General features: G+C 38.5%; 1 protein-coding gene across 1 annotated transcript in view; it reads right to left on the bottom strand.

Moving 5' to 3' along the window:
• Positions 1-13,323, bottom strand: part of LOC143997148 (desmoglein-4-like) — an 80,915-nt gene extending 67,592 nt beyond the window's left edge. The window contains exon 1 of the mRNA XM_077492608.1: positions 13,097-13,323. Within this exon, the coding sequence (XP_077348734.1) occupies positions 13,097-13,144 (48 nt within the window). The 5' untranslated portion in view covers positions 13,145-13,323. The remainder of the gene's footprint in view (positions 1-13,096) is intronic.
• Between the last annotated feature and the right edge of the window lie 1,239 nt (positions 13,324-14,562).

Genomic DNA, 14,562 nt, shown 5'->3' with positions numbered 1-14,562 from the left:
TTTAAACTGAATGTGTTATTTTACAAGGTAATCATTTACAATCACTTTAAGACCCTTTTCACACTGAGATGCTTTTCAGGTGCCTTCAAAAATGCACCCGAAAATCTCACAAAAACCTATTTCCATTAAAATTAATGAATGATTTCACACTGGGGCAATGTGCTGGCAGGGCGGTCAAAAAACGCCCCTCTCAATTGAAATGAATGGAAATCTCTTCAAAAGTGCTCAGTGTTTTACTGGCAGGTTAGAAGTGTGAAAGCTAAATAAGACTTTAGTGTGTCTTATGTTTCTATGCATATAATAAAAAGGCATATAAGACCCATATTCCCTTTTGACATGGGCTTTATATTTTGCTGAGGCAGTCCTCATAATTTCATATCACTGACTATGTTTCTATGTTTGTTTGTCAGTGGTTTTAGATTTCAAATGAACAATTTAAATAAATATGGGTATTTGATTCTGTGGGAAACCTGAACACTGGTGCAACATTGGTGAAAAGAGTGTTGAACCAAACAACCAAAACCAAAAGTTATGCCGCGTACACACGAGCGGACTTTTCAACATCCAAAGTCCGACGGACTGATTCCGTCAGACTATTCGATCGTGTGTGGGCTGCAACGGACTTTTGATTCGCCAAAGTCTGACGGACTTTAGAATATGGAACATGCTTCAAATTTTTCCGACGGAACTCCGCCGGACCCGGTCCCTTCGAAAAATTCGCTCGTGTGTATGCTATTCCGACGGACTAAAACCGACGCTAGGGCAGCTATTGGCTACTGGCTATGAACTTCCTTATTCGAGTCCAGTCGTACGTCATCACGTTCAAATCCGTCGGAGTTTAGTGTGATTGTGTGTGGCCAAGTCCGCTCATTCGAAAAGTCCGTCAGAACTCTGTCGGAACTCCGGCAGAACTCCGGCAGAACTCCTTCGGAAGTCTGTCGGACATAAGTCCTCTCGTGTGTACGGGGCTTTAGACTGCTGACATTTAAAGGGAAACATTGCCTTTTTTTCATATCTTGAATGACTTGTACTGACTCAAAACCTCTGTGTTTATGTTTGCATAAGGAGTACACAGGACTATTCAGCCTTTTCTATATATAGAAATATAATGTCCACAAGACCTGGGGTTGATTTATTAATGGGAAATAGATCATTTACTTTGAAAGTGCAGTTTCACTTTGCAAGGTAAGTGTCCTCAGAGCTTAGTGAATGTGGTGAAGCTTCACTTTGCAAAGAATACCCAACCACATACAAGGAAAAAACAACACTTGATTGGATGATGGAAGTCAGCAGAGGTTCACCTATTGTTGTAAGCCCTGGAGCAAATTTCCTTGAAGAGTGCACCTGCACTTGCAAAGTGAAGAGACTCTTCACCTTTAGTAAATCAACCCCAAAATGGGTCTAGTGCTAATTTGACACAGGTGGCAGTCCCTACAGATTCAGGTGTTCAGTAGGTGATTTCATATAAAAGAATATATAATTATGTACTGCATAAAAGAAAAATAAACAAATAATAATGACGCCCATTAAGGGCAAATGAAAAAAAATCTTCAGAACCAGAGTGCAGAACAGCTTTGGCTATTTAAAAAAAAAAGAATTACAATTAAAGGAAGGCATATTCAGGCCCATTCACATCTCAGGATCTGGGATTGCAGACAGAATAGCAGCATTCTCAGTCTCCCAAATTGTGTGACAATCACAGCAAAATATACTATTAGCATTTGGCTGCCATTATCCTTCAATGGCACCCCAAATGCAATGTAATTCTGCTGCAATTGGCACATGGCAAACCACGTCTTCACAAATCATGTGAAGCTTTTTGGCAGGAAAAGGAGCAGAAGCTTCTTTTCGACTGGCAAACGTGAATGGGCTGGCCTATGCAACCTGCAGAATTGTGTAAAAATCACAATATGAAAAATCACGAAGCAGGAATGCTCGCTGTGAACGGGGCCTTACACTAAAAAACAAAGATAAACTGTATGTATACACAGGTGATGGTCATTCAAAGATGCTGCTGGCTTCCTTAAGGGACACAAATTAAGAGATGCTAGCAAAGAACAATTACAAAGATCACAGCATAACAACCAAAGATGCTGGTGTGTGGCCAGATGCAATCTAGCTATAAGGATACAAATGTTTATACTGCTATTAGTATTAGTGCCACTTGTATGTGGACAATTATTACACAAGCGTGCCACTTTTTAGTCACTTGTTTGATCATGGAATTGGCACATGGGGCACCATGCAATCTAATCGCTGGGGCTTACACCAGTGGCTTGTAGATTACCATCTTAGGCTGGGGAAGAGAGCTTGCTTGAGATGCAATAATATGGTCGCTGTGAAGTGGAGGGATAGGAAGAATGTTTTCTTTCTGTCCTCGCTTCACGCAGGCACGACAGTCCAAATTCAAATGACGACTGGTGTTGGAGAAACCCCTCTGTGTCCACAAATACAAACTTAATATGGGAGGGGTGGATTTCAACGACCAGTTGATGGCGCCGTACTTAATTGACCATAAGGCCAGACACTGGTACAAAAAAGTGTCTTTATACTTATTCCAATTGGCTCTGCTGAATGCTTACGTGCTATACAAAGCTTCAGGACAAACTGAATCCTTCCTTAAATTCCAGGAAGAGATCATCACAGCGTTACTGTGATCCAACTTCCCAATGTAAATGCAGTGAGTCGGGTGCATGGGAGACATTTTCCGTATGTTCTCCGTGGTAGGTACCCCTACCAATCGATCACCCAAGATATCGTGTCTGTAGCAAGTGTGGATTTAGATGTGACATCTGCTATTGTTGTCCCTCCTGTCCTGACCAACCTGGTCTTTGCATCGGTGAATGTTTTGAACGCTACCACACACTAGTGGAGTATTAGCATAGGGTACAGCACTGCACAGACTAGGACACACTTACACAGGGTCTCCAAAGATGCTATCATGTTTTTAGAGACGCAAACCTGGAACCGTTACAACCTCTACAGTTACAAATAAAAGTGTAAAAAAAAAAAGTAAAAAACCCCCAAAAAAATCTAAAATAAAAAAGCCAAAAATAGTGCTCTGTTTTACTGTATTTTTTAACTTCAATGTTTTATTGTTACTATGTTTTATCATGTTTGCTTTTCAGGTATGTAATTCTTTTATACTTTACTGTTTACTGTGTTTTATTGTTAACCATTATTTTATTTTTCGGTACGTCATTCAGATGCAGCTCTGATTTATTTATCTTGCCAGCAACAGCGTTTGCTCTCACAGATTGTTGTTGTTATATTGATTTAATGTTTTATTGTTACCATTGTTATTGTTTGCTTTTCAGGTACACAATTTGGCTGCAGCACTGATTTATTTATCTTGACAGTGACAGTGTTTGCTCTCACGATACGTAAATCAGCGACTCCAGCTGTAGGAGGTGATTTCACCACCACAGTTAAAAAAAAAAGGTGTATCATTAGAAGTGGGTGGATGCAGGGCAGTATTCTAATTGTGGGCACACCCACCGATCAAGCCTATGGGCTGCATGAAAAAAAAGAACATTACAATATATGCCCAACAAGGACCAGCAACGTACTTGTATGTTGCTGGAGTTTGAGTGGTTATGCCAGAATTATGCCTGCGGGTTTAGGTATCATCCTTGTATCGTTCTTTTCAGCCAGCGGTCAGCTTTCATGTAAAAGCAATCATAGTGGCTAATTCGCCGCTAGACTTCTTTTACAAGCACCCCCCCCCCCCCCCCGCCGTCTTCCATGGTTTACTCGGGCTCTCCTGTCCCATCTGGGAACCTGAGAATGCAGGTGAGAAAACAAAACCAAAAAGTCCCACACATATGGTATATGGTACACATATGTTTGTAGACGCTATAACTTTTGCGCAAACCAATAAATATACGCTTATTGAATTTTTTTTACCTGAGACATGTGGGTGAATACATTTTGGCCTAAATGTATGACTAAAATTTAGTTTATTGAATTTTTTTAAAAACTAAAATTGGAAACTTTTTTTTCCAAGTCTTTTTTTCATTTACATCGCAAAAAATAAAAATGCAGAGGTGATCAAATACCACCAAAAGAAAGCTCTATTTGTGGGAAAAAAAATGACGCAAATTTTGTTTGGGTACAGCATTGCATGACCACGCAATTACCAGTTAAAGCAGCACAGTGCCAAACTGTAAAACATGCTCTGGTCAGGAAGGGTGTAAAACCTTCTGGGGCTGAAGTGTTTAATGACCTATTGTAATTGCACTTATTTTTCAGATTTTCCACCATATTGAAATCTGGTATTTTTACAGGGATCTTTTTAAAGTAAGCATTTGGGGCAGAACCAGGAGCTTTCAGCACCAAGCTTGGTACAGAAGGGTATACTACTCTGCAGCAGGAGAAGGTAGGTACACATTTGAAAAGGTAATGTACTTTTAGAGTAACAGTGGTTATGATATATTCTCACTAGAATTCTCACTAGTATCTATGTATTTATCTATCATGCCCTTCTTGTATTTTTTTATTTTTACTTGGATAGTGTTGTAGTCTAGCCAAAGAATACTTCTTAAAGAGGTGTTCCGCAATGTCGGCACCCCAGCTGATTTTCGGATCATCTGTTGGGTGCTGCCACTGCCATTCCTAGAGAGGTAAACTAGCAGTGAAGCCTTGCAGCTTCACAGACGGTTTCCTACTGCGCATGCGTGAAGCGCGCAGTTTTTTTTTGATTGGCCCGGTGGTGGAGGAAGGAGGATGGGGGGCAAACTTCCGAGGGACGGCGATGCGGCTTCATCTCCGGAAGTCAGGAAAGGGTACCGGTCAAAAACGAGTACCCATTCCCCCCTGAAATGTTCCAAGTGTGGCACCAGGGGTGGGGGGGGGGGGGAGAGACAAATAAGCGGAAGTTCCACTTTTAGGTGGAACTACGCTTTAAGTTTAATATGTCTCAGGGCAATATTGGAGACTTTATTTGGTATGGGATGCTTACGTGTGCCTTGCCTACTATAGTTAAAACATTACATTTGCGCTACAATCTTTGCTCAAAGTGCACTTGCCATTTGATGTAATTGAGTCAGTGTTAGCACATAAATGCAAATTCTCTATTGTGTATTTTACATTTTGACTAGGTAACCCAGTATATACCTGGCAGTAGGCACAACACATTTACAAAATAACTGGCTCCTATCTCTAGGAAGCTGCAGATACCATTGATGAAATGATGGAGGAAAACACTACTGTAAATATTCTGAGCATCTGATAAGTTTTACAAAGTGTAAATCATTCATACGATTTACATGTAAAAACAAAAACATCTAGTGCTGAATTTTGCTTTTTTATTTTAAAGATTGTTTTTATTTGAAAAGGGATGTTCAAGAGTTGTAAACCTTTTTACAATGGTCAGTCACTTTCTAAGGTTATTTGTACTCCAAATCTGATGTTGACTCAGTAAATAAATGTGAGCTGGACAATCATATTTCAAATTCCACATATAGTCCCTGTATACAGTATATGACATGGTATTGTACAGGTTTAGGAAATTAAGGTTCTCCCCTCCCATATTTACAGGCTAGTAAGATACCTGCCGCCTTAGGCACTGTTCTCAGGAACAAACAGTAGTTTCTTCAAACTATGAATAAGGTGAAGTGTAGAGTTTTTTGTCATGTACTCATTAGAATTTGTTACATTCTATACTTTTGAAAGACTGTCATTTGAGGACATGGTATTCATCATTATTCTCAGCTTGTTGATTGTATAGTTATGACAATTTAAAATGTTTTATTTGCAATTATGGCTTGCACAGTGCAACGTGGCCTCAGAATAATGATGTGAAGCAAGGAAAAAATGCAAAAATATAAGGGTTTAACAAAAGTATTTCTATAGATTTGTAGATTGAGAAATTAAAGTAATCATCTTACTGACTCTTATCAGGAACACCACCACATTCTTTTCCTCCAGATTTTAATAAATGGTAATTTCTTAAAACCAAAAGAGTTGAAGAAGATGCATGTAATATACAAAAAACATACAACTCCTTTCCTTCGATCAGAGATATGGGGATCGGGAACTTGGTCCCCAACCAAGCTACCTTAAAGAACAAGTGCAATTGGACTATCTCGATACAGATTAAACTAGAGTACATTTGAATATGTAAACAAGTATGTAGAAAAATATATAAAGATTTATTAATAGAGAATTAATAAGACATGGCAAATAACCATGTCTTATTAACCATGTATTAATAAATCTGTATATATTTTTCTACATACTTGTTTATATATTCAAATTTACTCTAGTTTAATCTGTACCAAGATAATCCAATTGCCCCTGTTCTTTAAGGTAGTTTGGTTGGGGACCAAGTTCCCGATCCCCATATCTCTAAGTTTCTGTATGATGGTACAAATTTTTACATACCCTTTACTACTATTATTGTCAAAGAGCAGGGGTCTCAAACTGACGGTCCTCCAGCTCTTGCCAAACTACAAGTCCCATCATGCCTCTGCCTTTGGGAGTCATGCTTGTAACTGTCAGCCTTGCAATGCCTCATGGGACTTGTAGTTTTGTAACAGCTGGAGGGCCACCAGATTGAGACCCCTGTCATAGAGGCTATATCTGTCTTTCCTATCTAAGATGGGATTTTCCTTTTTTTTAGTCAGTGGGATAGAGACTGTAAAAAAAGCTGATGTGAGTTTTAAACATTTTCCACACTAACCAAAACTTAAAAACAAGTTTTGAATTTAGCTATACTTTGACACCTCTTTCCTCTTGTACTGGTGAAGCAATCTCATTGAGTAACTTACTAGTTTGGAATAATACAAGCAAAGGGCAAAACACTAACAACACATACACAAGTCTGTGTACATGTAAAAATCTTTATTTTAAGTAACATTTTCTTTCTTTCACCACTTAAATAGTAAAAGCAGAGAAAGGTAATACTTTTTTTTTTCATCTGTCCTCCTCCCCATTTGGGAATTTTCCCTCAATTCCTGTCAGGACAGGAAGTGATATGAAAACTCTTGAATGGGGGCACAGACAAAAAGAACAATACATTTCTAGCAGAGTGGGGAAAGGACAGAAATTATAACAATTATTTTTTGATGCATGTGACCATCCATGTCTTTCATGATGACAACCACACCTTTCCATTTTTGTATGGTTACATCTCCTTAATGAGGTCACAGACAGGCATAAAAACCTAACAGATATTTTAATTGTTCTCAACCCTATCTGGTTTAAGACTATAAATGGTGAAAGAAAGATAACCAAGAGCATTATTTTTTTCCTTTAGGTGACATATTGTGTTTGAACCTAACAAAGAAACTGCTGCTTTAATAAGTACGGTTTTCCTATGTTAAAAAAACAAAACAAATCACTTTAACATTCATATTCTCTCTCCGTTGCACTGGCATTTGAAAATAACTAGGGCTTCCTAGAGGAAAAAATCTACCCCCTTTCCCAGAAGATATTGGGGTTGATTTGCTAATGGAAGAGTGGTTGATTATAGCAAATATATGTTCACTTTGAAAAGTGAATGTGAGTGAATAAGTAAAGCTTTGTTCACATTTAATACCTAATTTAATACCCCCCATGCCGACATTACGGAAATATACGGGCCTTCCTCTTGAAGCGATTGTAGCGGAGTGATGCCTGCAGCTGCATCATCCCGGTAACGGTTTTTAGAGCTGACGGTCAGCTGTCTTGTAATGACAACCGATGAGGCTAAGTAGCCGCTTTGCTGTTATTGCAAGCAGTGGGAGGAGACCCCCCTCCCACCGCATCCCATGGCTTGCCCGGGTTCTCCTGTCCTATCATCGTGTCCACCGGCTAGCCAGAGACCTGAACAAAGTCTGAATCGGCTTTGATCAGGTCTCGGATCTAGTAACCTGGAAGCGATGTCATGACATAACTTCCGGTATACTGAAGACTTAAAGGTGCCAAATTTAAAAAAATGACAGAATTCAAAACTAACAAACTTGACGCCCGCAGAAGAAAAAACATACTTAAGTCGCAACCGCAAATGTAAACAGTGTTCAAACCACACATGTGAGGTATCACCGCAATCATTAGAGTGAGAGCAATAATTATAGCACAAAACCTCCTCTGTACCTCTAAACTGGTAGCCTGTAAAATATCTTAAAGCATTGCCTATCGAGATTTTTAAGTACCATAGCTTGTCACCATTCCACGAGTGTAGGCAATTTTAAAGCATGACATGTTAGGTATCTATTTACTTGGCATAACATAATTTTTCACATTATACAAAAAAAAATTGGGCTAACTTTACTTTTTTGCTTTTTTTTTAATTCATGAAAGTGTATTTCTTCCCAAAAAAATTGCATTTTAAAGACCGCTGTGCAAATACAGTGTGACATAAAATATTGCAACAATGACCATTTTATTCTCTAGGGTCTCTGCTAAAAAAAATTAAAAATCTATATCTACATCTATTATATCTTTTATATATTTAAATGGATTTTAACTTGTAAGCAACAAGTGTCAGAAAAAGGCTTATGCATGAAATGGTTTTAAAGGATAAGTTCACCTTTAGTAACAAATATAATAATAAATGAATACGATTTTGAAGTTTAAAAATGTGCATTTATTTTACATTTTTTTTACACAGGTGCCTGCAAAGCACTGCTCCAGAGATCAGTGGATCGCAGGTGCAAAGTCAGGCACCTGCAGACACTGCCGAAAAATTCTCTGCCCCATACCACCATAAAGGCAGACAGTTACTAAGCTGCAGGAAGTGTCATTAAACTGCAAGGGCAATGATCAGCATGCTCGCAGTGAAAGATGGGACTTATAGTTTATTTATTCACAGATCTCTGTGAATGAATGATGTAGCTGTGTGGGTGGAGCACTGCACACCCGCTTTTATTTTAAAATGTGACAGGAACTGTGGGAGAAGAACCTCCAGCCCGCTGTCACAGTGGAATGTGTTTTGTAGATGAGGGGTGTGGGGTGGGGTGTGATTAGCAATATATTACATGTAACACCTCTAAATATGTGTGTAACATCTAACATGTTGCTAAAGATGAACTTATCCATGTAGTTTGTTAAATTCCCACCTAAATGATCCACTTTGCCATATCTAGTAACAGTGACTTTGCAATATCAACATTCACATTGCTAAGTGAACATTATCTACTACTCTAGTAAAGCAAACCCATTGGTTTCCTCTCTCTTTCTCCCACAGCCATGTAACATCCACCTCACTTTAATGTAGAGCAATCTGCACCCTGTTTCATAAATGTAAAAGTTAAATAGTTAGTAAGGTTGAATAAAGACACCAGTCCATCCAGTTCAACCTGAGTGAGTGTCTACAATTATCCCAATTTATTTATTTAAGGTACCCATGTAGTGCTGTCAATTTACGCAGCGCTCCACACATACATCACACACTCACATCGGTCCCTCCCCTCAAGGAGCCCACAATCCAAGGTCCCCAGCTCACATTCATATACCAGGGCCAATTTTGGACAGAAGACAATTAACCTACCAGCATGTCTTTGGAGTGTGGGAGGAAACTGGAGTACCCGGAGGAAACCCACACATGCACAGGGAGAACATGCAAACTCCAGGCATGGTTGGGATTCGAACCAGCAACCCTTTTTACTGCTAGGCGAGAGTACTACCCACTACACCACTGTGCCCCTCTGCTGTAATGCTTCAGAGGAGTATCAAAGTAAAAAATAAATAAATTAAGATATAATAACAAAACACAATACCACACATCGCAAGATTCTTATGATTGTAGAAGGTAAGTGAAATGTCAAGTATTCAAAATAATGTACAAGAAACCTGAAATCCAACTCTCTGTTATTACTAATCCATGATTGACATATACATTGTATACTACACTGTCATGACTTTAAAACCATATTATCTCACACTTACACAGATCTGAATCATTAGTGTGTAACTGCATTATCATCCATTGAGGGTAAGGCAAAAATTTAAATTGCACTTGGGAACCTGCAAACTGTGGGCATTGTCTCAAAAAAAAAAAATATCATCAACTGCTTGGTGAGTCTTCCCTCATAAAACTAAGCAGTAATTACAAGTTTTGGGTGTAGCTAATTCAATTCTTAACATGCCCAGTTTTTCCTGCTTTGTTTTTGGTATAAAAAAATGTCTTGCAAAGTATGTGGAATGTATTTTACAAGGACCTGTTTTCCTTTCAACGTTTGACAAAATTGTAACGATAGGAATGTGGATGCTGTTGTTACTGACCTCCTGAAAATGCTAAATGCCTGGCCACATCTTCCTTCAATACTTTTAGAGCTAGTGAAAAAGAAAAAGTATGCAGCCAGTGTGGTCAAATGTGGGAACGAAATCCAAGCCATAGAGCTTTTAAGGACAACATCACTCGCTTTTCTTCTTTTTAAGGACTTTTCTTGACCACTTTTATTAAAAGAAAGCTCAAGAAACTTTTGGAAATCAAAATAAAGAGTTTTCTTTGCAGAGTTTTTCAGCTTTTCAGAATTTCTCTCTATTGCAAAGAGATACACACTCAGCCTTCTGGCTTACACATACAATACTGCTGTTTTGGCCTTACTCTTCCGGATCCAGGTTTCTTACAGACCATTTTCTCACCAACTCTTTCTGTACAGCTAGCAGTCCCTTGCTGCTCTGGCTCCCATCTATCTCCTAGTCCTCCTATGTCTGTTGAAGTAGAGCTCAGAACCATGATAAGGCCTCTTCAAAATGCCCAACACACACCTGTCCAATTAGTGTGTTGGTGGTTCCAAAAACCAGGACCCAGGATTGGAGCTTTTATTCCACCAAAGTCTCTAAGAAATCTCAAGGCTCCAGGTCCCAAACCAAATTTTGACAACCAGTGAGGAAACTGATATATATATATATATATATATATATATATATATATATATATATATATATATATATACCATATATCAATTTGTTGACTTGTTTGTGGAAGTGCAAGCTCCAGGGCTGGTTTCCTCTCTTTCCTTCATAACATGGCAAGCCATGGTAAGCCATAGTACATGCATGCAAATATCAATGCAAATATCAACAGTGTGCCAATTCTAGGTTAGTGACTTGCCAAGATGCAAAGGGCCAAGAGACTACACCCTCAAAAACATGTCAGCAATGGTAGGCCTGTATACGGGAATTGCATTGATCGATTACCACAGGTCTTATACCAGTGTCGCTGACTGCAAGCATTGTCCAGCTTTGCGATCTGAGCCCATGGGTAGCATCTGAGCCCATGGGTAGTAGCTGGGCAGTAACTGGATCTTCTGAAAATCTCAGTTAATCCAAGCTTGCTAATGTGCATGCATTAATGTTTTTTACTAAGAAAACCAGTCCCTGCCTCTATTTTATTATATTATCTTATTCATGTCCTGCTATAGTGTATTGTGTGTGGTTTTAATTATATATGTAAACCATAGGTTGTAATATGCTCTATAGGCCAAACAAAGAATATAAAAGCTTTGAAATGCGTAGGATACTTCCCTTACTAGCAAAAGAGGGCACACAAATATGGATTTGAGCTAGCTGCACACTCTTCCCTTACTAAGATTTAAAAAGTGATCATTTCAACTCTTTAGAGCATGCTATGACTGCACACATAAATGTCAATTGCTTCAAAACGTAATGATTAATAATCAATAATTTGTATTTAAAACAGAATGGCAAGAACCTGTGAGCCAGTTGTGTACAATCGGTATGATGTACATTTACTATATAATACTGTAAGCAATGTAATAATTAAACATTCAACATACTGCCAGTTTACCCTTAAGTCCTATCAGTCACTGTGCAGTGAATGCAAATGCTCCACATCATAAAAAAAAATAAAAATCTATTTTAAACACACCATGGGGGTTATTTACTAAAGGTAAAATAACTTTGCACTGCAAGTGCACTTGGAAGTGCAGTCGCTGTAGATCCGAGGGGGACATGCAAGGAAAATAAAAAAGAGCATTTTATCTTGCACATGATTGGATGATAAAATCAGCAGAGCTTCCACTCATTTCAGATCTACCCCTTAGATTTACAGCGACTGCACTTCCAAGTGCACTTTCAGTGCAAAGTGGATTTGCCTTTCGTAAATAACCCCCCCCATGCATGAAGAGAAATATATAAAGGTTGACATTTCTAACCCATCCTTCTGAAGATGCTGATTGCCTGGCTATTGTCTTTCTGGTTTCAATATTTTATAGGTCAATTTCCCAGATTAAATATGCAGGTCAAGATTTCTAACTTCACTTTCTCCATGCTTGTTCCAGGACTGTAAATCTATTGAACTCAGAAACATCCAGGCACCTAAGGTCACACAACCTTTAAAATAGAACAGTTTCTTCTCTGGGAGCCTTAGGATAGTAATGAATTGTTTCTTTGTTTGACAGTAGTAACATGTCATGCTTCTACATCACTTTGAAAACAATGAAGGCGAACATACCATTTTTAATAAACAACAAGCACCCTGTTAGTATAGTGCCGTAAAAACACGGAGTATAGATAATCCACCATCATTTTGTGAACATTCAGCAAAAACTAGAAGTCAGGTGCTCTGGGTCTTGCTCATATAGATGGATTTGAAGAAATAGTTAGCAATGGCTCTGAGATTCAAAGTGAGCTATATGCAATGTAAAGAGGCTTTTACTTGCATAATAGGGACAATGCTCCTGCAAAGCTTAGTATATTACTTGGTTTTGTCTGCATATTCCACCATTTATGCAATGATGTGACCGGCATATTCAATGCGTGGGAAAGGTTTAAAGTACATTAACCCATAGCAGCCAACCAGAATGCACGTACAATTTGACTTTGGTACAATGAAATCTGCTTGTATGCAATGGTTTTCTGTACTGAGCACATCATCTTTATTCTAAAAATTTTTTTAAATAATCTCTTGTATTTCACTTCGCAAAAGAGCAATTGCATTTTCACAACCTTTTAATCGTTTCAAAATTAACCAGTATATACAATTATACTATAGGTTCAGTGCATACACATTGCTATGCACATATATATCATATATTTATGCAGTGAATTACCATATTTTTAATAATAGGAATACTTAAAAAAAAACTGCAGAATTTTCTTAACTACACCAGGAAATAATATGAATATATTAGAAGTTATTGCTTACCAGTAACAGTATGAAGGCATTGATATGAGTAAACAGCTTCCAGTCCATTGTGAGTTGTATGTGTGCTACCCAGCACTCTCCGCAGGGATTCTATTCCTTTCCCAGTAGTTGGAGTGTGGGGTGCTCCCTCCTGGCTTCTTTCACACTTAGATGTTAAAAGGTGCCTTTCCTTTTTGCGAGGGATGAACTAAGGATGCTGTACAGCACAGTCTATTTCTCCACCCATAATATTGGGCTGGTCTCACCTGAAACACATGACAGCATCATTATTCTAGCTGGATAATTGACTATTCAGACACACCTTGTATCTTATTGCTGTGAAACCTTCCTATGAAATGTATTATGACAAATTCACAAATGAATTAGACAAGTCTGATATTTGTGTGCCATGCAGACACACGCATACACACACACGCGCACTCACTCTCTCACTTGCCCACCCACTTAAAGTTGGTCTAAGCAATCACATTGCATTTACACCACACTGAATATACTCTGAATGAACTACATACCGATAATGAACACAGATAAAAACTAGAATTATTATGACTGGGAATTCACTGGTAAACTTTAATTTCAATTATTTTTGGATAATTTGTTTATTTTCCAGACATATGCATATTTACGGTTTATCAGTGTGGTAGGATGTCAGTTCTCTAATGATACTAAAAAAAGGAATGATGGAATTTAGGGAAACTCCGAAACAAACAAGTATATCAGTATTATAAGTGATGCAAAGAGCAAAGATGTGGTAATGGGTAGGAATAAATGAAACATCCTTATGTTCTGGCTACTAAAACATGACCTTTCTGGTTTGGGTATTACACCATTTACATTATTTCCTTACATTTCAGCCAATCCATTATTTAAAAAAAAAAAAAATTATTCTTAAGAAATAGCCAATGGACATTCTGGGCCACTGGTGCCTCAAAACAGAATAAAGTCCTTTGTGAACAGGCATTTGTTCTCTTCAAGGTTTTGTATTCCAATACAAGTCTATATGAATGAAAAACCTGCTTGAAGTAGGTCAAATGTAGGTCAGAAGGAGGTCATCTGTCAACCGAATACACCATTCTATGAACCCTCAATGAGCTCAGAAATATCTCAAACTGTTGACTAATGGACACCACCAACACAAGCCCCAGCCTACATGTCTCCACCAAACCACATACTCTGATGCATTTTGCCCTGCGAGGACACGTAGTCTGAGGTTGCTCCTTATTGTTTCTTCACCTGGGCTGGTTGGGAGTAGTGGCCATTCTTTCCTCTTTACATTTATTAGCCCTTTAGATTGGTGGCAGGACAGGCCTGCGCCTCATGCTTTGGGACACGGGCATATGCTTTCACCTCTAATTTGAGTGGCACCAAAATCAATATAACAGGTTACAAGCCCAAAGCTTGCTGACACAGGCCCCAAGGTGGTACATACATGTATATGGGTGATTTGTGCTGCTTGCTCACCCCCA

This window comes from Lithobates pipiens, unplaced genomic scaffold, assembly GCF_037356315.1.
Source record: "Lithobates pipiens isolate NorthernLeopardFrog02 unplaced genomic scaffold, aLitPip1_a1.2 Scaffold_19, whole genome shotgun sequence".
In the NCBI taxonomy this organism is placed as follows: domain Eukaryota; kingdom Metazoa; phylum Chordata; class Amphibia; order Anura; family Ranidae; genus Lithobates; species Lithobates pipiens.
The sequence above is the reverse complement of the archived record's forward strand: the minus strand, read 5'-3'. Positions and strand labels throughout refer to the sequence as shown.